Genomic DNA, 26,622 nt, shown 5'->3' on the forward strand with positions numbered 1-26,622 from the left:
TTTTTAAGTGGACCGCTAGGTCCAGCCCACGGCCCGGTACCGGTCCACGGACCGGGGGTTGGAGACCCCCGGTTTAAAAGGGTTGTCTGGAGCTACTGAAAATGTGAACCAAAAGCTATGACAGAGACACTCGCAAACTACTTGGGGTCGTGAGAGAGATATGGAAAATGTTGTTGAGATGTATTTTGGTGTCTGGTTGTGACATGTCTCCTAACCCATCATGAGTCTGGAGGGGTGTGGGTCTGGGATGACAGTCACCACTGTTAAGCCTTCTGGATGTGTCGTTGGCCTGGATGTGGGGGGCAGCCGTGGCCTACTGGTCCCCAAATCTAAACAAAATCCTGTGTGGAGTTTCTCTGGGAATACTGAAGGGAGGGGTGAGCTCCTTCCCTGGTGTGTTTTGTTTGGTCCTTGATTAAAATATAATGTACGTTGTTTTGGAAATAAGCATCTAATAAATTGAAATATAAACAAATGCGACTTCCTGCCCAATCGCTGACTGCACTTTTAAGATAATCTGTTAATTGGCTTAATTTGCTTTCCTGTGAAGGAACTTTGATAGCATGGGGCACATATTTAGGGGCAGCCGTGGCCTACTGGTTAGCACTTTGGACCTGTAACCAACCAGTAGGCACGGCTGAAGTGCCCTTGAGCAAGGCACCTAACCCCTCACTGCTCCCCGAGTGCCGCTGTTGATCCAGGCAGCTCACTGCGCTGGGATTAGTGTGTGCTTCACCTCACTGTGTGTACACTGTATGCTGTGTGTGTTTCACTAATTCACGGATTGGGATAAATGCAGAGACCAAATTTCCCTCATGGGATCAAAAGAGTATATATACTTATACTTATATTGCAGCTGTCTCCAGCTGTGAGTTATACAGTTGTATCCTGTATTTATTAGGCTTGGTTGTTGATCGGTCACTGTGGGAAGTCCCTCACCAATAGCACAAGGAATTTAACAACTTTTCCAGCTGAAAGTTACTTCAAATAAGAATGAGTATAAAATCACAATAGAAATATTTTAACTGTATTAACAAATGTAAAACTGAGTTGCATTTCCCAGAGGTTGCATTTCCCAGACTTTAACTCTCTTTAACTCTACTTCTCCCCTTATGATATACCTGTACCTATAGACTATATGTTTATATGATGGTTTATATACAACAAAATTATATAAATATGTATGCAAGAAAGAAAACAACTACTGGTAAACAGAAAATAAAGCAGTCATAGTTGAGTGTTTCCCAGAGCCTCCCAGAGCCTTCCAACCCTTAAAGGCATACCGTCACACCGGTGTGACGGGAATGTTGGGAAATTAACATTCTAAAGAATATCTGGGTTCATTGAATTCAACATAGAATTTTAGAACCTTCAATTGTTGCGGAACTTAGAATGTTCAAAAACCTACACCTTTAAGGGTTAACTTGATGTCATTTGCTCATACAAGGACGGTCTCTCTTAAAGGAGTAGTTAAGAGATGGTTTGGGGGGAACTCTTCACTGGGAAACACCCCTGAACAGGACATGGGTGCTGACATGCATGTAAGCATGCAACATGACAAAGCCTTCACATCCAAGGGTTTGTTGTTTATCTATATCAGTGTTTCTTAACTGGTGGGTCGGGACCCAAAAGTGGGTCGCGGAACCGTTTTGGGTGGGTCGCAGAGCTTGTGGTTAAAAATAAATAAAAAAAAAACGCCATTTAAAATGCTACCTTATCAGATCTAATTATTCGTAGCCTACATATCAGTCATTGCCATGGACATAGACAATGTTTATGTGACAGGTCATGTTAGACATAATTTTAGCTACTCTGAATATTTGAAGTAGCCTACAGTAGGCTCGGATATGGATTCACTTAAACTGAGGACAAAATAGGACAAAAAATCCGATTGTGTGGTGTGCAGTAGATGGCTGGCACATGAGAACATGAAACCATCAAAACTAAAATGCCACATGGAAACAAGGCACCCCTGTCAAAGGGATACCTGTCGAGTACTTTGAAAGGTGACATCAAGAGTTGAAGACTTCACAAATGTAGGCTAATGCCAAACATCCGCATGTTCTAAACAAGTAGGCCTACAGGCACTTCGCTTACCATGTAGCTCACCATATCCATTGGCTTGAATATCCATTCGCTACAATATATGGGTCGCGACTTTATGAACATGGGAAATTGTGGGTCCCAAAGCCAGACCAGTTAAGAACCACTGATCTATATTATTGTGTTTTACCTGTGTCTTCTAATGCATATGATGATGGCTCCAATCACAAAGAGCAGTACTACTGTGGGCACGACCACAGGGGCCACTACAGATACAGTATCAACACCTGGCTCAAGATCTACGAATGAAAGGTAATGATCAGATTTTCATATGATCTTAAAGCAGACAAATGGCCATGGGCTTATTATAGCTAGTACAGTATAATTGCTATTATTACTGCCATTAGTTTTAGATACAAGAGGCACAAGATAACCATTTAGAGTTTACCCAATCCGATGCGTAGTTCAGTGTCAAGGCTGGGGTGTTCAACTGTACAGGTGTATTGGTGTTTCGCACGTAGTTCCTCTGGTCTGACCTCCAGGCACTTCCTCATCTGGTAGGTTCCATTAAGATTAGGTAGCAGCTCCCCCCAAGTGATCTGGTGGTCAGACACAGGCTTGCCATCTCTGAGTAGGGTCAGGATGATGTGACCGGGGTAGAAACCAGTGGCCAGACAGGTCAACAGAACACCAGCAGAGTGTGGGAGTGTCTTCTGGAGAAACCAGACTCCAGGTGTCACTGCAGGATGACACGTCAGTAAATCGCTTTGATATTTGAAAGGACACATGTAACTCGTATGTAACGTAGGCCTACAAATACAAGTGCAGCTGGATTCTCTTAATACCACAGCTGTCTTTTCCTAAGTCCTTATGAATTCTTATTAACATATTTCCTTGATGTCATGACATTTTTCCATCAAGGTCAACGAAAAGTGAAAAAGACAACAGAAAATCCAAATCCAATCTGGAATTTGATTGGTTAACCAGTAGAAAACCTTGAGTGGATTAACTATTGCCAAAATGAGAAAATAAAACTCACTCAATATATCGTTTTAAATTATTTTGTTACAGTTTTGTGACTGCTGAAAAAAAAGTACTGTCATTCTCCTTTAAATGTAAATCATATGGGACAAGTATGTCAGGAAGAATGGGCTCAAAGTACAGTTAAGGTCTGTTGTATAAAGAAGAGGTCATGCAACGCAACATGGCCCTATCCCAAATTTTCTGAGATGTGCTACCGGCATCAATTCAAAATCAACATACAGTACCAACATTTCTGTTTCAATGAATTATATTTTGTCTTTTTATTATTCTCAATAGGGTTTACATGATTTACAAATTATTACATCCTGTTTTTCTTTACATTTTACCCAGTGTCCAAACATTTTGTTGAAATATGGTTGTATAAAATGTAGGGCCGTCAATCAATTAAAACATTTAATCGAATGAATTACATACTCTGTGATTAATTAATCTAAATTTATCGCATATATAATTTTTGCTGTGAAAGTATTTTAAATATTTAAATTCATTCAATAAGTCATTGAATAATCAGCATTAGTGACATAAAGTTAAAGACATTAAAGCTCTTTTATTGTTATTTTCACTGTTCAAATAATGGCCATAATAATCTATGATATGACTTAATATGCTGAGGAAATAAATTCAAAAGTGCTTCGGGAAGAAGTACATACAAGGCATTTCAGGCCACAGATATAACCTAGGGGACACAATGAAAATAAATTAACACTCCCCTCAATGTCAACACTATTTCTTTGCATTGATGTGCGACTTTAGAGTTGACAAACTCCGGTGATATGCAAATTCCTTGCTGCAGACATTGTAGAAGACTTTATTTTAATCAACACTTTATTTTTATCACACCACAGACCGTTTTATAACACCATCAGACCGTTTTTTAAAAGTAAATGTTCCAATCAATGATCTAGGCAGCACATTTTCTTCTCTCTCCTTCATTTTACAGTCTAATGGTTACTGACTAGAACGGCTCGGGGTCAAAGGTCATACGGAATCGATTAATCTGCGCTATTTTTTTAATCAGTTATTTTTTCTCAAATTAATTAATCAAAATTAATCAGTTATTTTGACAGCCCTAATAAAATGCAAGAGAAAAAACAGAGATGGGCTATGTTGTGCTAAAACAAATTCCATCATGGGGACATTAAAATATAATCCCTTTTATTCTATTCTATTAAATGAAGATATACAAATATACTCATCCAATAAATTTTGGTATGAAGGAGTGTATTATGGATGTGAGCAATGTCATCTTCCTAAATCTCAATATTATGATCACAACAAGTGTGGGCAAATTATTAATTACATTTTCACGTGGGGTAACTTGTTGTAGGGCAACCACATAACCGGTTCCATGTCTTCCGATTGGATGATTAATGATCAGTAAAGTTCTCAAGAAACTTGAAGTTGGTATGAAGGAGTGTATTGTGTATGTGAGCAAACATTGTTAACGTTGCACATGGGGCAACTTGTTGCAGGGCAACCACATAACCGGTTCCATGTGTTCGAATTGGATGACTAAAGTTCTCAAGAAACTTGAGGTTGGGATGAGTGTGTGAGCAACCTACATGTTACTTATCTGCCTGAATCTCAATATTCTGATCACAACAACTGTGGGCAAATTACAAGTCAGCACCAGTGCTGCATTCATTGTTTTTCACTTTTATAATCACATCACCAAAAGTATAGGTTATTGGTTTTACCAAAAGTATTTGGCAGTATTTTGATACAAAATACGATGCCATTTTTTTCCAACTAAATAAAATACAAATTTGTATTTTAAATACATCAGACATGCCTATCCCTGGCTGTTGGCTGCAGTAACTCAAGCTAGGTAGTACTTATTGTTTTGTGTTTGTTTTGTGTTTATGTTAGTTTTGATCCAATTTGACAGCTTTGCTATGTTGCCCACCCAAAATTTCTACCAGCCCACCCAAATATAGTAGCCTAGCCTAGGTTAGAACCAGCCCTGCCCTGCATGGAGACATATTTTACGATAATAACGGAGAAAATGTTAGCAAAACTTTAGATTTTTGTTAACGGAATCTCCCTCCCTCATTCATCTATTTGCGCAACAGCCCACATTCTGCGTTCAATCCAGCAAGTGAAATAAATGTTTTTTGTTTTTTTTTTAAGCGGACATCGCCATAGGCAACGATATTTAGGCTACCTCTGTTAGGCCTACAAAAAGTTCTTGAATTAAGGAGTATTTCCTGATCGGGAAACCTTTCGGTCCGCGGTTCTATAATATCATTCAATTGTGCCGCAAATTAACAGACAGAAGTGGGGCGTAATTTAAATTCATGGCTCCGTAGACCAGCAATCTACTTGTCGAGGAGGCTCATAATTTAAGAAATGCTGCAGATCATAGACAGAGAAAGCTCTGGGAACAGAACGCAGGCATATGATTTTGTTGTCACGCGCTACTGTACGGAATTATTTAATTATTATAAGCAAAAGTGGAACGTGCACAATGTTTCATTTATCCCTCCTGATCGGGACGAATAAAACAGGTATTGGGGACGAAATAAGCATACAGTTTAGCCTAAGCTATGTAAACTTCCAATAATTTCAATATTATACAACAAATGCTTGACTGGTTAAATGGTCATACATGTCATCAGAATATCGCTACCTGTAGCCTAGATGCGACGAGTGTTTAGTGAGTAGGCCTAAGCTTGATGAACCATAAATTAAAAGTTTTCTTAACATTACATTAGGACATTATTACCATTAAACACTTTTACAAAAGTATAGACCTAGCCTACAGTTAACACTTAATGACCTATCAAATGTCGGCGACTTAAGTGTGTGATTAGATAAATAGGCACTGGCAGATGCAATAGGTAAGATATCTTTGCGTGTTAGCACAAGCAGTAGCCTGTAGGCCAATAAAGGCAAGCGTGTTTGCCACTTACATTTCTGACGTCTGATACTTCAAATTGCTGCAAGTGCATCAAGAAAGGTCCTGCCTTAGACCATGTTAATGGCCAATTGTAGACTAAGATTTGGGGGTGGCACCTGGGGTGGCCAATCGAATCTCAAGGGTGGCCTGTGCCACCCGGAGCCACCCCTCTGACTCCGCCCCTGGGTGGCATTTCGGTGTCCTAAGTGAGTGGCTTTGAGTGAGTAACATTTAAATGATAACTCAAACACCTAAAGTAAAATAAAAGGCCTATTATTTACAGACCATTAGTGTGTTAATTTCTGAAGAAATGCTGTTTTCTTATAAATGGTGCACTATCACTTTAAGAGCATTGATCTTTACGTTCTCATAATGCCCTTTTGCCAGCTCTTTTTTACAAGCCTTGTTTGTTGAGTTACATTGATAGCACAATATTAACAATAATATGCACAATGTTAAGTTGTTTTAAGCAGCCTTCATTGCTTTTGCAAGTATGCAATGAAATGTTGCTTCACATTTCGTTTTGCAAATAAAAGTGAATTATGAGCCTGGTAGCCTATCCACCTAGCTATCTGAATGGATTTTTTTGTCGACTTGGCATATCATGTTCTTCATGTAAATGCTTGGAAAACGAATTATTGAAGACCCACCAATTCCATTCTACTAGTACTACTTGGTGGAGATTGAGAGAACCCAAAAAGTATCAAACTTGAGCTTTTTCTGCATTTCTATCCCTTTATTCTCTTTCATTCAAGTTCACAGGTCAAAGCTGACATGCACTAGAAGAGCATAGTTTGTGTTTTATCAAGAATCAAAAAGATTAGCGTGGCGCCACTTTACATGTAATTACTGTTTTAATAAACCATTGTTGGCATACTGTACATATAATAAGTCAGCAAAGCACATCAATTCAGAATTAAAGGGACACAAGGCAACGTTTTCGTGTCGGTATATGGTTAAATGACTCATTACAGGGCGAATGAAGACTCTCTCGCCCGCCCCTACTGCCTGTAGGAAGATTATCCCGCTTGCAAGTTCAATGTATCCTACCCACCGACCTTCAGTCGCACAAAGTCTCAGACATCGCGAGAAGCAGGATCAGTTTACACCCTGCATCCCCAGCACAGAGGCAGGCTAACGAAACGCTAGCGATTGTTGCAAACGTGTGTATAATGGCAGAGCCGGCGAAGAAGCAGCGAAAACCCTTGACGGAATATGCAAAGAAAAGGAAAAGAGCTTCAGACCGAGCGAGGGCTCGCACACAAATCGACACGTACAGGTGCTAGGGGGAGCTTCGTAGAGAAAAAGCATCAGGCTTGCCTGGTGTCCCTTTAAGTGTTTTCTGTAGGCTACGTGTCATCGGTCCACTCTAAGCTACTGCATAAATGAACAGAATATCAAACAGTTTCTGTAATATATCCTGTTATTACACGGCTCTTCACAAGGCAAGTAGAACGCTCCATTGACTTGAATGGGATTTCCCAAAGTTCTAGCTGTCATTAATTTCGAGGAAAGGACCTATGAAAAAAATAATGACCGCTGTCAATGGCAACGGAGTTTGTGCTTCTTCTTCAGGTATTTCATATCACTACGCAAGGACTGGAACTTCATTCAAAAGTGAAAGCAGACAGTTGATCAGCTGTGTTCTAAAGCAGTGGTTCTCAAAGTGGGGTCCACGACCCATAGCCAAGGGGTCCGCAAAATAATTTGCTTGAAATTATAAAGTTGAGTTTTATCATTTTAAAAATTAATATCTACAGATGATGCCCCTTTTCACCCATAAAATAAGCAAATTGTGTCTATTTGCTCCTACCCACATTTAACTTCACTTAGGTCATGAAGAACCATTCCTAATAATGCTTAGCTTGGCTTATTTGTTAGCTAGCTAGCTGATGAATGTGTAGAATTGTTTGAGTCAGTCCATGTTGTCAAGTGATACAAAATCCAAAAGAGTTGCACATCTGCCAAAAAAACATGGAATAGTGGACCTGTCTACAACTTCAAAGAATACAAATTACATGTTTAATTGTTACGGTTATGAGGGGGTCCTCTGACTATTTTCTCCTCCAAAAGGGGTCCTTGGAACCAAAAACATTGAGAACCCCTGTTATAAAGAATGTTTGATTCAAGTTCAGTGTGTGTTGTTGCAAACTATTTGTTTCTCAGCAAATGCCACAATGAATGGTAACAAATAGGCTAGGCTATGTAGGCTAAAGTCATATCGTGGGGAGTTTATTATTTCGTTTTGGCAAATAGCCGTATAATGTATAGAACGGCAGTCATTATTGGGAAAATAAGTCCCTTCAGGGCGGAACAAGATCCCTCCGCTGCGCGTCGGGGGTACGGTTCGCCCTGTCGGGACTTATTTTCCGTTCTATACATTATCCCTTACTTAATACACTGCATATATCTATATTGTTCTTACTGCTACTATAATGGTATTGCCACTACATTGCACATATCTGTACATGTTGTTCATACATTGTTCATATTACATAGCCATGTTTATTCTGCTCTTATAAAGTTACTGCTAATACACTGCACATACTTATATTTCATTTATACTACTCTAAACCACCTTCTGAAAACAACTGTATACTACCTCTGCCCTAAAAGCCAATTAGTCTGTCGTAAAACGCTACTTTGCCTGGGCTAGTATGGGAAACTTTCTTCTAACTCCCTGTCTAAAACCGACGCGAGAGCAGCTTCAAACAAGCAGCAGCAGCCATCATAAACTCGCGGGAATTTCGACAGAGTAAAAGGGGCTTTTGACATTTTTAAAAAACCTGGCTTCAACATTGGTGCTCTATCGTCATCAGGTAAAGCCTGCCTCAACGGTTGTGATTGGTGCCTGGATTTAGGAAAATTAGAAATGGGCTTGAATAGACTCTTGGCCAGAAGGACTTGCAGAGCAAATCTCAAATTTGCTGGAAGTTCGTCAGGGTTTTCCCAGGGTAGCAACTGACTGAATTGGACATGCATGCCCCTAATTATGCACAGATCCACTTAGGCCAGATTATTTTTCCTCATTGTGTACAGGCCTCTAAATCTGATGCTACATTATTAACCAACAAAGTTTTTTCTTTGAACTCTGACAAGTTTATGATGTATTATTTGTCGTCATGTCAAAATTTACTCTGATCTCTCTTAAACCAGTGCACACACACACACACATGCACACACACATCAACACACACACACACACACACACACACACAGTAGACATGCAGGCATATGCATGCATATATACAAACATGCACACACACCTGTGTTCACCATTTAGTCACTAAGCAGAAATCCCTGTGCCAGCCAATTATCAGGTGCTGGCTGACAACAGGAACACATAAATGAAAGAGCTAACTCTCTCAATAAAAAGGCATTTAATGCTGTGTGTGTTTGTTAGTTTTGACTAAAGACATCAATTTAGTAAAATGACCAACTGGGGTCATTTTGGCATCACTATATGCCACACGCACTACACAACATAGTCCACAACAAGCCAGGGCTGCTGATAGGCCAATCTAGCACCAGCACTCTCTGCGTATACAGTCATGCACATAATCAGAGTTGACAGAGCTGATGGTGTCCAGCTGGGAAATAATTGTACTTGGTAGATCAGTACTAATTGAGTTTAAAAAAAGCCTCAATCTCACCATACCACTGTATGGTCAAAACAGTCAGCATGTCATGTCCTGTTCAATATGATTTAGCCTTAATTGGTTAACACTTGGCTGTTGACTTAACACTAGTCACTTGGCTCTTGTGCAGTTACAGAAAGCACAACAACGTCTCCACCTGCTCAGAAAACTTTAGAACTTTTCTGGTCAGCAAGGACGTGTTAAAATTGGTTTACCGCTCCCTCATTGAATCAGTTCTCACTTTCAATATCTCTTGCTGGTACAACCAACTCTACATCAAACACAAAACAAGACTCACGTATAGTGAATCATGCTAAAATAACTAGCTCCCCCCATGTGATGTGCCATTTCAACAACCGTCATCTGTTTCTGACTAGAAGCCCACCCTTTCATCCAAGTAGGCTACCCCTGGCTGCAGCTTGCACATCGAGGCCGGGCTCAATGTGGGGCGGAGCGGATTTGACATCGGCCTTACCGCTGCATAATAACAGCGCAATGCCCGATATCAGCACTAGGGTGCGCATTAGTTCAGAAAATCAAGGCAAGAAATTATTCACGTCAGCCTTGTTGGTAGGCTTGTTATGAAGTCTCAAGCCAAACCAATATTTTTGTTGCAACAAACATTGGCAAAAATAACAATGTTGAACATAAGCTATATATATATCATAACATGTTTAACATAGGTTTATAGGCATGTGCTTAACACATGCACACATATATGGTGTGATTTAAGGGATTCCCTTCTTCTGGTCTTGATACCCCCCCTTAAGTAAGTGTGTGCAGACCTAGCAATCACTTTGTATGCAAGCATTAGTGACTTGAATATCTGGCTTGAAGGAAGCCAGTGGAGTTCAATGAACAGCGGGTGTAACGGGGTAACACGTGCCCTTTTTGGTTGATAGAAGACCAGACTGGTCGCAGTGTTCTGGACCATCTGTAACAGTTTTACCACACAAGCTGGATGGCCTATGAGGAGGGCGTTGTAGTAGTCAAGGCATGAGAGACCATAGTCTATACTAGAAGTTGAGTGGCGTGTTAATTACGGTCTGATTGTCCTTATATTGAATAGTGCGAAGTGGCATGACAGAGGCAACATGGTCAGAGAAGGTTAGCTGGTCATCAATCATGACACCTAAGATTCTTGCCACCTTGGTATGTGCAAGAAAGAGGGTGTCAGTTGTGATGTATGGTTTGTTTGGCTGGGAAGACCAGTAGTTCAGTCTTAGAGACGTTTAGCTGAAGGTGATGTTCTTTCATCCAAGCGAATATGTCAGAAAGACAGCCCAAGATCTGTGGCGAGACTGGCACTGACCGGTGTGTGTTCAAGTGTGACAGGTATAGACCCTTTCAAGAGAGTTCCATTATCAGCATCATAGTTGGCCCCACAAGACTTCCTTTTGAACATTCCAAATGTTATCTTAATGCAGAGGAAGTAGATTGGGAATCAAATAGAGCATTGTTTTTGTTTTTATTGTTGAAAGGGTCTGCACTGCAGACAGGCCATTTTAGCACCTGGACATTTCTACTATGGAGCCATGCTGTTGTAATATCTGCAGAATGCAGTTTGGCATTGTTTTCCTGAAATATTCATGGTGCATCTTTATTCTCTGGGATGCTCTTTTTACAGCCAATCATGGTGTCAGTTAACCTAATAGTTGTGAAATGTTCCTCCCTGTGCTTTCTTTAGCATTTTACAACTTTCCCAGCCTTATGTTGCCCCATCCCATCTTTTCTGAAACATGTTGCTGGCAAAAAAAATAAATCAAAATGATTGCATATGCATAAAATAGCATTTGTCAGTTTCAACATGTAATTTGTTGTCTATGTTTTGTTTTTTTTACAACTAAATATAGGTTTCCATGATTTGCAGATGATTACATTCTGTTTTTATTTACATTTTACACAGTGTCCCAACAGTGCTTTTTGGACATGGGGTTGTATGTTTTGGACATGGGGTTGTATGTTTTGCACATGGGGTTGTATGTTTTGCATGGGGTTGTATGTTTTGGACATGGGGTTGTATGTTTTGCACATGGGGTTGTATGTTTTGCACATGGGGTTGTATGTTTTGAATGGGGTTGTATGTTTTGGACATGGGGTTGTATGTTTTGCACATGGGGTTGTATGTTTTGGACATGGGGTTGTATGTTTTGCACATGGGGTTGTACGGTGGCCCTAAAGGGTTGTATATTTCTAAAAAACATTTTTTCTTCTTCTTTTTATTCATTTCTGTGGAATTTCTGACAAATTGGCTTTGGTTGTCATGTCAATATTGACTTCCTTCTTATCTAACTTGAAACTTTTTACAAACACACACACACACACACACACACACACACACCACACACACACACACACACACACACACACATACATGTGCATGTGTCTGCTTTCCTGCATGTGGATGTGTTTTCTGTATTTGTGTATGTGTGTGTGTGTGTGTGTGTGTGTGTGTGTGTGTGGTGTGTGTGTGTATGTGTGTGTGTATGTTCACTTATGAGTGTGTGTGTGTGTGTGGAGGTAATGGGGTGTCTGTGTGTGTGTGTGTGTGTGTGTGTGTGTGTGTGTGTGTGTGTGTGTGTGTGTGTGTGTGTGTGTGTGTGTGTGTGTGTGTGTCTGCTTGCCTGCATGTGTGTGTGTGTGTTTTATGTGTGTGTGAGTGTGTGGGGGGTAATGGAGGGTGTGTGTGTGTGTGTGAGTGTTTGTGTGTGTGTGTATGTGTGTGTGTGTGTGTGTGCATGTCTGTTTATGTGTGTGAGTGTGTGCCTGCATGTGTGTGCATGTATCTTGTGTGTTTGTGTGTGTTCATGAGTGTGTGTGCATGCGTATTATACAGTCACTAAATGTACACATAATATTATTTTATTGTATGGTCCCCCATTAACAGAATTCCACAAAACTTGGCATGCATTCAGAGGGTGTCACAATGATCCTCTTCAGATTCTGTGCAGTTTTAAACCTGTCAGCCAAAGATACCTGCGATTTCAATGCCTTGTTTTTGCCTTTTCATTTTTAACTAAGTGGCGCTATACATCAAATGAGTGGATATGGAATGGGTTGACATGGCTCCTGGAGGCCAACATACAAAAACAATTGGTCCTCCTAGGCCCTACAGTTTTTGAGATATTCACAGAAAACTGTGTCTGGCCATCTACAGGCCAGTTGGTGTAAAGTCACTAAATGTACACATAATTTAATTTATTGTGTGGCCCCCCATGAACGGAACTCCACGGAACTTGGCAGAATGATCCTACACCTATTTTGGCACCACTATGTGCCACACGCACTCCACAACATAGTCCACAACAAGCCAGGGCTGCTGATAGGCCAATCTAGCACCAGCACTCTCTGCGTATACAGTCATGCACTTATAATCAGAGTTGACAAAGTTGATGGTGTCCAGCTGGGAAATAATTGTCTGGACATTGTCTGGAGGACAGCATGTGTTTCCACAAAACAGTGTGTGTCTTTCTGTGTTAATAAATGACTTGATAGACCATTGACAAACTTTGGCTTTTAACCCTAATGCTGTTAGCAGCTTGGATGGTCCTTTCCCTGTTGTTTTCACCCAAAACTATTTGAAATGTTGACTCGCTGGACCACTGAGCTACTGTCCTTCAGAGATCCCCAGAGAAAGTGTTCTTCCCACTGTAGTAGCATAACTTGCATCTGCGGTGATGAATACCTTTGACTGGCAATGGTTTTCTGAAGTATTCCTATGCCATGATGATACCTATTCCGAGATACCCAAAACAAACACAATAAGTGATGCTTGGGAATCTGACGTCGGAGAAGTGTTATTGACCAAATTTCTTGAACCTTTTAAATGCATTGTGCAGAACAGAGGCTGAATATATTCAGCAGTTTATATTTATTTGACTTATTATATTATATTATTTGTAAGGCAGTTTGGTCATTCTGAATGGGAAAGCTTGCAGGTGATTTTTAATCTTCATATAAGCATTATTTATTTCATTGTTTATATTTTCATAGTTTATAGTTATTTCAGGAAATAAGTGACGTGTACTGGGTTACAGTTGTTAAAAGTAAGACTGGAGGAATCTGAAGGTGGCTACTGATCCACACAAGTCACATGCCCTGGAACCACACTAATCCTGAGCTCCCATTCAGCCGGATAAGTCCTGAAACTGAAAGGGCACGACGTTTGAGGAATGAAACCACAAGAAAATATGAAATGCTTTTGCTTGGTTATACAACCCACTGTTGCATGTGTTATGACAGTGCGTCTGGTTAATATAGTCTGAATGAAGGGTCCTCAACTGATATTGTGTATACAGGTATGGTGAAGTCTAACAAGGCATCAATTTAATGATCTCAATTGATTGTACTTGATACAAGCGTTTGCGTCATTTTGAGCACTCTTATATGAACAGTATATGAAAAGGAATGTCAGTGGTGTCACATGCTGGACAATGGAGCACTACAACATAACACACATGCTTTACCAAGTTGTTTCTGTTGTTTGTCTTCTTTGAGTGCTCTTCTAAAATGATCATCCAGAGGGCTGTGAGGAGCACTTTGTTGCATTATGGCAAAAAGGGTGGATGAGAGCTGTTACTGCATCTTTAAGTAGAGTGCTATGCCACCCCAGGAATGTACACCACACCCACCCTTTGTGTAATATAGACACACCCACTCACTCTCTAGTAGACCAGTAGCCACATGCTCTTTTGTCTAAGAGTGCATTTAGTCAATGTTTGTAAATGCATCAAGTCATGAGTTTACCATTGATTTCTGCATTATATTCCATTTCAATGCTGGTAGTTAGGCTGGAAATAACACACCCAATTTATGACAGGAAACTGCACATCCACATTGGTGAGAAACCATCTGCCAATATAGACAAAGCTGGAGATAAGTGTAACGGGTTGAGGGATGTGTGTTTGCTCATCGGCTGAGCTACAGATACTTTATCTGCGCATGTACTTGTGTGCTCATGTTCTCTCCAGTGCAGGAGCTGGCCGACAGCCGAGGCACAGGGCACTGCTGGACAGTGAACTCTCTCACCTTGTCTCTACACAGGAACGTTGACCACTGCCAGTGAGCACATGCTGTTATAACTGCCAGCTTACAACATTAAGAGGCACTCACAATATTTGCTCTTTCTAGCAAAACAGGTTCAGTTTATGTTCTCTCATAACAGTCAGCCTGGCGAGCCAAAAGCGCGCGCTCTCTAACATGGTGACAAACCATGCCACGGACATATCCTAGCTATGCTGTCTGTGAGCTCCCAAATACATCTAGACTCTTAAAAATAGGCTCAAGTACTTTCTCACTGAGGCTGCTGCGTCAGCACTGACGTCTCCTAGATAAGCTACTGTGCATTAGCAAAGGTGTGGCCCAGCTACCTGACTTTGCCACTGGCTGTGCACTACAGGTGTAACCTGCTCACCCCATTCATCCGGACATAATCTAGCAAACCAAGTATTCTCTTCTGAGTGTGAGGGTGCCCTCACAGTCTGAATTAATTTGCATGTTAGAAGAGCAGCATCCTAAATTACTCCTACCGACATACAGAAAACTGTGTGCTTGCGCGCACACATACACTCACAATAGCGCAGACTGACCCACTTCTAGCCTGGGAATATAAGAATGCTAAGGCATTTAACAGACCAGGCTGCAAGGCTTTAGTGTGATCACACATTTTGTTGGAATTTCTGGAATGCTGATTATAATTCAGGTTATCCTTAACATTTTAAAGTAGATCAACTGTTAGTCGTTAAAACACAATTCTTTGTCTCTACTCTTTATTTCGTAGTTGTTCTTAACAAAAAGAGCCATGTGGTTGTAATAAAACTGGGACTCTTAAAATAAATGAGGAATGTGTTTCTACAGGAACTGCATAAGTGGAACACATGACCAGATTTCCTTATGCCTTCTGGTGACCTGATGGACTTGCTTGCCAGTGATTTTTTTCTTTTCTTTTTTACATCGGAGGACCAGTGTGGCCAGTGATTTGCACCTGTTGCCATGAACAGATGTTTGGAACAAGGAACCTGTTTATTGTGTACTTATTTAAGGTAACATAGCACAGAACGTGCATGTGGTCGAAGTGTTGACAAGCTGGCGTTCGGGGTGATGTTAATATTCTTCTCGCGTCAGAGTACTCCCCTACTCGGCACCCACCATGCGCTGCATTGTTTGTTTTCTATTGGAAGTGCGTGAAGACTTAGTGACGCAACGTGAGAAAATACTACAATTCATTCAACGTTCACTTGCCACGCCTTTCAGCGTAAACCCAGGGGCTTGACCAATTAGGAGAGGAAACAGATGGGCCGATGATCAGCTGACAGATGTAGGGTCTCTGGAACTATTTAAAACTAATGGGCAACCTGATTCACGTTTAAAAACTTTCCTAGCCCTGCTCGCCGGTGTAACAAGATATTTGCTCTGCCTCCGCGTTCTTTTCTATATAAAACTATAGGTCCAACCCATCCCCTCACAACAATTTTGGCGCGTAGCAAAGAATGAAAAGTACTATTATTTTACTAAGTTTTTTTATTTATTGTGGGGCATTCGCCCATTCGTCTGGACTTGAAGAGAATGAACTTCTAGAAGGTAATGCGATCTATGGTGGTACTTTTTGCTGACTACAAATAGGGGTGTAATAATTTTCCTTTTAGCAATGTTAAGTTAGTCCATTGAAAGGTTAGCCTGCTAAAACTGTCTTTTTTTTCTATAAATTGCTTTCCGTTGTAGCCTACTTGTGGGAGTGGGTTATATTTGCCATTGCTGTGAAAGTCTGAATAGATCTTGAAAGCCAAAATGTCTGCATGAACAGCTTAGGTTTACTGCTAAATTCCGTATGTTCCTCAGAAAAAGGCAGATTTTAAACTGAATGGAAACCCGCTGTGTTTTAGTTCACCAATTACCTTATGGAAGTAAATTGCTCTTGTTTGATTGTAATTTTTAAACATATGCCACCTCGCAAACCGGTCGCAAATGATATCGGCTTCAGTTCTTAAGTGAATCTTGTAGACTACGTAAAACATGGAAACGCAAGTGTGAGGCGCCATGTAGGCACACGTCTACCGCCAACCTAAAAGCGCCAGCTTGGTGTTAAAAAAAAAAAAAAAAAAACCAGCCCGGCTCCGGCCACACACGCGAGTAGTTGAAAAATGCTAGGGTATGGCATATAATTCAAAACTTTCCAGTTTGTTTTGGCAGTGTCTCTTTTAATAGTTTAACCGTAAGTAAAACAAGATTGCCCTCCCTCATGTTTAAAGTAGAGAAGGAACCGAATGACTTATCATTATCCATTCTTCTTCAAACAGACCTTGATGCGAAGCTACTAAAGGATCCATATTCACTCCATGACCAAATCAAATATGACTTCCGCAAGTCATTAGATCTGGACGAGGAGGGATGTATCCTCGACCCTATGAAGAGAGCAGGCCTAAAGGAGTGTGGGTTCAACACCACAGCCAAGACCATCTTTATCATACATGGCTGGACGGTAAGTGGATTATCTCCATCTGGGTGTATGTGGATGTAAGGGGTGTGTACTGTCACTGACTTAACACTTTTTGATGGCCTGATAAGTATTGAATGTGAAGTGTGACACTGGCCTCTCACCTGTAGATGAGTGGAATATTCGAGAGCTGGATGCACAACCTGGTGGCAGCTGTGCAGCAGCGAGAGCCAGAAGCCAACGTGTTCGTCGTGGAATGGTTGAACCTCGCCCATCAGCTCTACCCTGATGCTGTCAATCACACGCGACGTGTGGGACTAAGCATTGCAGACCTGCTTAACTGGCTCCAGGTGGGTGTGTGAGCAACTGTATGTTCTCTGTTAGTGGTCTTGGGTAAGGGTCTGTGTGTGTACACAATCATTGTTAATTATGTTTTCTGTCCCTTACAGGAGGAGGCATCTATGCCATTGCAGAATGTTCACCTGATCGGTTATAGCCTTGGGGCACATGTTGCAGGCTATGCAGGCACTTTTGTGAAGGGCACAGTTGGAAGGATAACAGGTACGAGCTCTGTCTATTTATGAAGTGTCCAAATATGATGGTTAGTGTATGGCATTTCTGTGTGAGCATTGTGAATTTACATCGTCAGATTGGACTGTGTGTGTGAACCCCTTTCTGTGCATCTTTTCAGGCTTAGACCCAGCAGGACCCATGTTTGAAGGAGCAGAGTCGCATCGGCGCCTTTCTCCCGATGACGCTGACTTTGTTGACGTCCTGCACACGTACACACGAGAAGCCCTGGGCGTCAGCATTGGCATCCAGCAGCCAATAGGAGACATCGACATCTATCCAAATGGGGGAGACGTCCAACCAGGATGCGCATTGGGTGATGTGGTGGCATATGCTGGTGGTGGTAAGCATAAGAGTTCACTTTCAAACAATCTTTGATCCAGCTCTAGAATCAATTATCCAGCTCTAGAATCAATCAAATATGTTGCCATTTTTAGCCAAGTTCAGCATGTTAACCCCTCTGTACTGATATATGGCTCTACACCCATCATGAGGACTGCTCCATTAAGATGGACATCTTTTGTCAAAGTACAGCTAGATTAAAATGTAGGAGTACATTTTGGTGTTGGGTAAGTCCCTGGTATGTTGTGTTATGGATTGTGATGTGTGTTTCTCCATCTCTCTCTTCCTGGTAGGTTTTCTGGATGTGCTGAAGTGTGAGCACGAAAGAGCAGTGCACCTGTTTGTGGATTCTCTGATGAACAAGGAGCATGTCAATTATGCGTACCAGTGCACTGACCCGGACCGCTTCAAGAAGGGCATCTGCTTGAGCTGCCGCAAGAATCGCTGCAATAACATGGGTTACAACGCCAAGACAATGCGCAAGAGGAGGAACAGTAAGATGTATCTGAAGACCCGTGCCGACACACCCTTTGGAGGTATTTTGTCCTCTGCATGATAAACACATTACTCTCAATTGACACAAATCGAATGGGTGTATGACATTGTGTTTCAGTGTTAGTTTACTTACATTTTCCTGTAATCTCCCAAAGGTTACCACTACCAGATGAAGATGCATGTATTCAACAGAAAGCACTCCGATGATGCTGACCCTACCTTCAAAATCAAACTCTTAGGGGAGCACAACGATACTTCAGACCTCTTTGTCAACTTGTAAGTGGCAGGCTAGGAAGTTACTTTGGATTACTAGAAATTCATTCAACTTGAAAATGTCACCTTTTATTCATTGGGTAATTTATTGAAGAGACTGATTTGTCTTTAATCCACCCAGACCAGACAAAGTGGGCCTGAACTTCACCAACACATTCTTGGTGTTTGTTGAGGAAGAAATTGGTGAGCTTCTGAAGATCCAGCTAAGCTGGCAAGATCCTGCAGAATCTCTCTCATCCTTATGGAAAAACTTCTGGTCCTGGTCTAGTCAGTCGTCCAATCAGGTGCTACAAGTTCGCCGGATTCGTGTAAAACATGGAGAGACTCAGAAAAAGTAAGTGGATAATGCTATACAATGAATGAATGAATTAAAAACGGGAAATATTCAACTGTTCATTTGTCTTTGTGGGTGATTAAACTGATGACCCTAAGGCTGTTTGATTGATCTACTAATCATATTCTCTACATTCATTTGGAGACTAATCTTGTGTGTCTCTTCTATCAGATACACGTTCTGTCTCCAAGACTCTTCTGAGAATGACATCACACCAGGAAAGCATCTGACCTTTGTGAAATGTCGCGATGGCTGGGAGGTGAAGCCAAGCAAAAGGTACCCGCCTACTCTGTGCCCCACCCCAGATCACATTTCCTGCAGTATGCTCTGTACATAGTCAGTTATTAACCCTTTAGTTATTAACCCTTTAAGGGCTTTATTGGTCTTTTTTTTTTTTTTTTAATGAGGTGTAATTGTTCAGCCTGGCTTTGTTGTAGGACACCCTGGCAGCATCAGGTGTCATGCATGCATTTTGAGAAGTGGAAGTGTTCTAAACAGAAATCTATAAAGTTTCTTTTGTTTTTGCGTGGCAGATTCCACATGTGAAATGAAGGCACTTCACCTGGTCGTCTTAACTGGTACTGCTGCTACACCCAGAGCACTTTGTTGGGCTCACAGAGGACTGAGAATTGGGCCTGAGAGTTTGAGGGAAGGGCTCGGGATCTGGGAGAGACTCACCACACCACTCATCTCTTGTGCAAATGTGCACGGTTTTGCCCTGAGGGGTGGACTGGTGATTGGCATCATTTTTCATACTTGACCGCTCAACCTCTGATCAGAATTTACACGTCTTTGTGTACCAAAAGGTCATACTAGAATGGTCATTATTTTTGTAAGTGTTTATTTATATTTAAAAAAAAAACAAATGCACTGAAGTCAGGTTAATTTATGAACTTGATGCACAGCCTTTATGCAGGCACACATTCATTCTTTGCTTAAGGAGTGTTCAGTCACAGGCAGTGGAGCTCAGTATTTTGAAGAAAGAGAATGAAGTGTCTGATAGGTCAGTCTTTTTGAGAAGTGTCAATTGTTGTCTTGTATTGTTGAAATGTTATGTATTTGTGTATATAATGTACATAATTTAAAAAATAAACTCATTTCTTGTACTTTGTCTCTCGTGTCCTGTTGTCTATAGCCCAGATACTCTGTCTTCAAGTTCCAGAAAGCTGGTTCTTCTGTAATGTAATCAAGCTAAACTGCACCTGTACTAGGTTTATTTCTCTCATAACCCTGCTGGACAAGAAGTCACCGTAGCATTTGTAAGTTGCCAAACAACTAGAAACTGTTTATAGCCCTGAGACCAAATGAAGTGTGAACACTGGTTTGGGTAAGCTGGATGTCCTCCATAAAAAGAGTGTGCAATTTTGCAAAAGGTCTGCCGCTTCAGTATCCACATATACCCCACTGAGATTGATTTGGCTCCTTAAGTTGGAACTGCAGCCTGATGTCATACTCAATTCTGGCGAAGTTCAGCTGGCTTCCAGGCTATTGGAACTGGTTATTGTAAGTTATATGACCAAGCATATTATCCCATGCAAAATGCACTTTTCTTTTTGAAAGGCCCCCTGTTTAATTGGGCTCAGCCTTTTTGGAAGGCAACTTGAGCACTGATCAACAGCTGTTTTCAGCCCTGCACATTGCAGCCCTTATACATGTAATTGTCTTTGTTTCAACATTGGCTATTTGGCCGCAGATCCACTCGAGCACACATGCTGGGAGACTGGGCAAAACTGAAACTTCTAGTTTTAAGGCTGCAATGTCAAGGTCAGCTAGAGGCATCACTGATAATGGACTCTTCAGAAACAGGGAAGTGTTTTATTGATGCAAGGGCTTTGGCTGTTGATGTCTCTAATACAGTATTTGCAATATACTTATATACAATTAAAATGCGTACACACACTGTACTTATGGGCTACAGTGTGGTAGTGCAAACAAGAGTACAGTATATGACATAAGTGGAACAGGTGTACAGTATATCAGTGTTTCCCACAGACTTTAATTCTATTTGTGGTGGTAGGTAATGGGGGATGGGGTGCAGAGTTAGCTTGAATGCAACAGTTTTGAACAAAGATGTGCTCTGTGTCGCGTGGTTATGATGGCAAAAATGTTTTCTTTAAACATGCATGCAGGTTCGATGAGAGACAGAGAGACAAGGAGAGACTGCAAAGTTGCACATAGCTATTTCATCCGATTTAAATAGTACAACATAGAAAATCATTGTGTGGTGGTCAGTGTTGATATGTGGGCCACCACAAATTAGTCATTGTATGGGAAACACAGTTATGGTATGGGAAACAGAGTATATGGAACATTATATTATTCAGGTCAGATATGTATGAGGGTGAGGCCATTGGGAAAGAAGTTGTAGTTTTGATGTACAGTGCTCTGTAGTAGGAGAGAAAGGGGAGGAGTTGGAAAATGTTGTGTCTGTGATTTCTTTGGTTCACCTTTTGTGGTTCAGTGTAGGGTTGATATAGCACAGAAGAATTTTTGTACATTGGCAAATCATATCTAATCATGTACTGATAACATATGAGGGCTACACAGATTTTAGTGCTAGGATATCCTCTTAGTCATCGATAGATTTCATTACATCAATCTGGTTGTTCAAGTTACCTGGTTTCAAGGTCTATGAAACTGATGTGATGGTTAACTTGTAGCTGTTGGCCAGTACTATTCAAATCAGGACGGACCGGAATGACCAGTGATAGATGGGAAAGACAAAAAGCTTACAGAGAAACAGCAATTACCAAGGGGAATGAATGCAGTTAACAGGAATCGAGTCAGTACACAACAACGTACTACAGACAAACTAAGACAATAGAGACAGCAGAGAAGCAAATGGAAGGCTATGAGTGAAAGTGAGAGCTCGAGCCCCCTGATTTGGATGATGAATTGTTGCCTATCTTCCAAGCAGAGCATGCCACAACAGCCACTGATTTCCGGTGACTAAGAACAATAGATATTGCAGGTAAGGTATGTGTGCCACATAGTTCAATGTCGAGTGTGGGCACGCTTGAGACTGTAATGTACGGGAGAAAAGGAGAGAAAAAAACTCTTGACTGAAAGGAACTGCAGAGAATCATTCATCATTACATGAAACATTCTAAGAGGAAATCCTAGTGGAAACTCTATGACAAACCAACAAGCCAAACACCAAGAAAAAGAAAGCGCCAATATAACTCACAACATTCAATGACCTACTTTAGTTTGCCAGCCTGGCAAATGTTGTGCATACCAGGATTGTCAGACATTCATATAAAATCCCAGCAACAAGTCTTATGCTAGCTCATGTGATCTCAATTCAACAAAAGAGGAGGATTTTGCATTTCATAATGGACATGTTCTGTTCATGCTTTTGCATTTGTTTTGACATTCACTACACTACACGTCACACGACTTCTACTTCCATGAAATGAAGTGAAAATGTTTCCTTGGCTGACAAGGTTTAATGTAGTTTATGCATGCCATCACTGTTGAGAACACCTGTTCAGGACTCATACCAAAAGCTTAGGGCCAACTGACTGCCTTAAACAGAAGGCTTGTGTTCTCATGCAATCATACAAAATGCATATGTGTAGCCAACAGCATAAACAAGTTTAAAGTTTATAAGTATAATGAATGTATTTCATGGGATGTGGCCACTGGATATGATATCATAAACCCCGACAGAGCAAGAAAGGTACATTAAAGTTTGTGAGATTCAAGCAGTTGCTTTTCACAGTCCTCCAGCTGTTCAGACACTTACGTGTTTAGAAAAGCTCTGGTGTTTATACACAGGCCGGTCTCTGTAGCCTATATAAACTGTGGCTTGGACTGAGACAAACACTCTTCCAGTCTATCAATAGGTTGTCGTTCCTAGACCACAACATAAAGAGGGCCACAGACAACTTTACATGTAGGTTTACGTTTCAAACCAAAAGTCTAAGGGAGGAATAAGTGGCGACATGCGTGTGTGGATGCAATGAGGGTGTCAGTATGTGAGACGGGCTAATGAAGGAGACAAATAAAAGAGAAAGAGAGATAGATAGATAGATAGAGATTCAAGAGGAGAGAGAGAGCAAAGATCAATACAGAGACAATCAAAATATGTGTCTGCAAGAAAGAAGTACCTAATGGTAAAGAAATGACAGCCCCATACTTTCACTAAGTAACAGGTGCACTTAATTACTTAATTAACCAGCCCATCAACACAACAACAACACGCTGGCCCAATCCCAAAGTCCGGACTCACAAACTCACAGACTTCGCTATGCATTCTTGCAGGGTTTGAGTACACACTTACTGAGCCCTTTCTGTGAATCTGCATCAGTGCAGACGTCACCAAAGGGAATTACTCACAGTTCAAAGCGTTGTGACATTTACCGCGGAGACCATAGGGAAATATGTAAATTACAAAGGTAAACAACAGCACGACGCACGACCACGGAACGTGTCAGCAACATCTTTGTTATTACAGTTTTTCTCAATTGCTAAAACACAATTTTTGAAACCTTGCTCAAACATTAAACACAAAACCTCAGCTTCAAGCACTAGTTACAAAACCTCTGACTCCTCTTGCAAAATCAAACTTTCGCCTCAAAACAGTTTTACCTGTGCTCAAAATGAAACTTTCGCCTCAAAACAGATTTACCAGTGCTCAAAATCAAACTTTCTAATGGAAAGCACAATGTTTAAGGCCATACGATTTGTTTACAGTATTGTACAGTATACAGCCTACAATATGCTGTACAGTGTCCAATAAAAATCCTCTTTCTTGCATTCCTCCCCTTCCTCCTCGTCCCCCACCTCGCATATGCACTCGTCTTCGTCCTCACATGGTTTTGTCACATCATTTGAAACAAGTGAAATCAATTTTGGAGTGGTTGTGTGTTTAATCAATGACGTGTATGTCTATTTCTATTTCATTTTTGCCACTTGTGTTTATCAGTATGGATGCATGTGCATTAGAGTGCAGAATGTGTTTTGAGAATGAGAATGTGTTCAAAGTTTTGCTAAAAATTGTAAGTGAGATCTGCAAATTGTGTTTTACCATGTGAAATGGTTTAAGGTATTGACAACAGACTGAACAATTAGCTTAATGAGTTCAAGCAACTGAGAACTTTCTTCAGCCAATGGGTTTTTAGTGTTTTAGCAACTGAGAAAAACTGTAAACGTCGCCAAGGTAACTTGTGATCTCATGAAGTGCTGTCCCAATCCCATTTATACCTGTCTGAGCCCATGTGGCCTCACACACTCACTTAGCACTAAGATCAATTAAGTCAAGGATACAAGGATACAAGGATACAAGGAAGTTTATTGTCACATGCATATAGTTACTGGAAGTAAGAAATGCAGTGCATTTATGGGGGGAGGGGGTGTTGGGGGGATGACAGGGGAGATGGGATAGTGTGCTGTGTATGTGGGGAGAGGGCAGTGTGCAATATGTGGAGTTGAAGTCTGTGAGTCTTTAGTCCTTAGTCCTTATGGGTTCAATTTGGGATTGGGCCATTGCATTTATAAGGCACTCTTCCAGGCACCCAAAGCGACACAGGCGCATAATTGCTTCAGGAGCATTTTAATGACTGTCTGACTGACAACATGATTTGATGCTGTCCATTGGTATAAATGTCACATTGATCCTTTTAATCAGGCTGATGAGAGAACCATATATTTATAGAATTAGTACCACAGACTGTTTAAAGAAACTCTTGATCCTCCCACACACAAACACACACACACACACACACACAGATGCTAATGAATTTTGAGAGCGCAGATTGTTCCAGAAGTGCCATGTGCCTTGTCTCTTAGATGGATGGCTTGTTCATGGTCAAGAGATCTTGGTACATTATGCTCGTGTTCCTAAGTTGGCCAGCCTGTAAACAATGCTCAAATATAGACATATACTGGAATACCTTGAAAAATAATATTGTGTGTAAGGATCACAAATATCATGGAAATTTTTCACCCCTCTAAAAATGTCTTTAAACAACCATTAAACAACTATTTATGTAACATTATTACAAAAACATATAGAATAGAATAGAATAGAATTCCTTTATTGTCATTACACATAGCAACGACATTCAATTGCACTTCCCCTGTGGTGACACATATGACAAGACAATGTATATGTATGGCTGTCTTTATAACATAAAAATATAGATACCCTCTATCAAATCCTGTATTTGAGTGGTTCATCTTAGAACCTTGCTTATTTTGCCATTGGATTTTAATTTGCATTCAGCCATCTTTATCTGTTTCCATGAGGTTACTAAAAGAACCACTTCATGGAACAATGGCCTCGCTGAGTTTTCCAGTTGTTGAGGCTTATGACCTTAGTGAAGGTGGAAAAATCTGAGCACAGTAGCGATGCATGTGCTGCTTGTCTTGTACAGGCAGTCACTTGATGATCACGTTGTCAGTGTGACACAGGTGCAGTAAATCTCAGTACCCTCGCCTTGGGGCACATGGTAAATAAATAACACACTCCTACACTGGTGACATGACTCGAGGTTTTTGAAGGTGCATGTGTGACCTCTTGTCTCAGCAGACCATCAAGGATGCATTCAGTACATTCAGTGCATTCAATCTAAACATAATGTAATGTTAAAGCCTTGTTAATTTATGGTCATTTTTCAACGTACTGGGTAGCCCTTTGTTATAATTTTTCAACATGCTGGATCCATGAAGGTCCATCATAGTGCCCTGCATGTTCAAAAATGTACACAAAAGGAGAGGTGCATGGAAACTTGACAATAGGTTCTTTTAGCTAGGTAGCTGAACCTTCAGTATTCCCAGAGAAACTTTTTGTTTGTTCGTTTTTGTTTGGGGGACCGGCTGCCCCCACTTTATTTGTTTCCAGTTTTTGGAGCCTGGGCTACCTACAGAGCCAGGTTTTTTTTACAGTGTACTCACAGAATGGGCAGCAAGCAGGTCGTGAGGAGATTATTGCCAAATGTGACAAAATTGTTGAGCTTGAAAATATCACTGACTGTACCTTTAAGGTCACTTTTCCTTAAAGTGTATGTACTGGCATTATGCTCTGTACAGTAATGAGCAGTGGGTAAAACTCTCAAACTCAACACTACTCTCTCTTTAAGATGTTCTATGACTCACTGCACCACTCACTGAGACAGAACTGCTCACCTCCAGCTGTAATGACCATCTAGAAACCACAGCAACCATCTCAGCTTTGGAGTTTTAGTCCGTGGCTAGAGCTAGGAGATGGAATGGAAGAACATTCTGGCAGAAACAGCTCTGGTTTCTTTGGGAACCAAGGCTGACCATTGTGGAATGCCTTGGTAAGGTCTTGCAGCGTAGAAAAAAGGCTTTGCTTAGGCAGATTTCATTTGGAGGGATTTCAAATCCCCAAAATAGACGTTTTACGTGTGTAATACTGTGTTACAGTCCAACCATTCAAAGAAAAGGGCATATGGTCAACAGATGGGCCATTATTACTTCTCCCTGGCTAGGTTTTATGTCTACGTCGTTGTTCTAGTTTAAGTTCTTTATTCCAACTTACATTGTAACTACTATTCATATATCGAATGGAATAGATATATCACAA

At 40.9% G+C, this 26,622-nt stretch overlaps 1 protein-coding gene across 2 annotated transcripts; it reads left to right on the forward strand.

Annotated features, from left to right (window-relative positions):
* The first annotated feature begins 12,816 nt into the window (after positions 1-12,816).
* On the forward strand, positions 12,817-20,181 carry lipg (lipase, endothelial). 2 transcript variants are annotated; one of them, XM_048243451.1, is made up of 10 exons: positions 12,817-15,665; positions 16,920-17,101; positions 17,227-17,406; positions 17,506-17,617; positions 17,748-17,969; positions 18,262-18,504; positions 18,619-18,739; positions 18,858-19,070; positions 19,242-19,346; positions 19,604-20,181. In XM_048243451.1, exons 2-10 carry the CDS (start codon positions 17,027-17,029, stop codon positions 19,614-19,616), a joined length of 1,284 nt encoding a protein of 427 aa, XP_048099408.1. In that variant the 5' UTR covers positions 12,817-15,665; positions 16,920-17,026; the 3' UTR covers positions 19,617-20,181. The 2 variants fall into 2 exon arrangements, with proteins under 2 accessions (XP_048099408.1, XP_048099407.1); XM_048243450.1 differs by lacking the exon at positions 12,817-15,665 and adding an exon at positions 15,700-16,203.
* The last annotated feature ends 6,441 nt before the right edge of the window (positions 20,182-26,622 follow it).

The sequence above is a fragment of the Alosa alosa genome, chromosome 5 (genome assembly GCF_017589495.1).
Source record: "Alosa alosa isolate M-15738 ecotype Scorff River chromosome 5, AALO_Geno_1.1, whole genome shotgun sequence".
Taxonomy (NCBI): domain Eukaryota; kingdom Metazoa; phylum Chordata; class Actinopteri; order Clupeiformes; family Clupeidae; genus Alosa; species Alosa alosa.

What these genes read in the sequence shown, in the direction of transcription:
- lipg (XM_048243450.1), top strand. Translation starts at nt 16,113, where the DNA reads ATGAAAAGTACTATTATTTTACTAAGTTTTTTTATTTATTGTGGGGCA. An exon ending in TGCCGACACACCCTTTGGAG is followed by an intron (nt 18,505 to 18,618) that starts GTATTTTGTCCT and finishes AATCTCCCAAAG; the next exon opens with GTTACCACTACCAGATGAAG. An exon ending in TCAGACCTCTTTGTCAACTT is followed by an intron (nt 18,740 to 18,857) that starts GTAAGTGGCAGG and finishes TAATCCACCCAG; the next exon opens with ACCAGACAAAGTGGGCCTGA.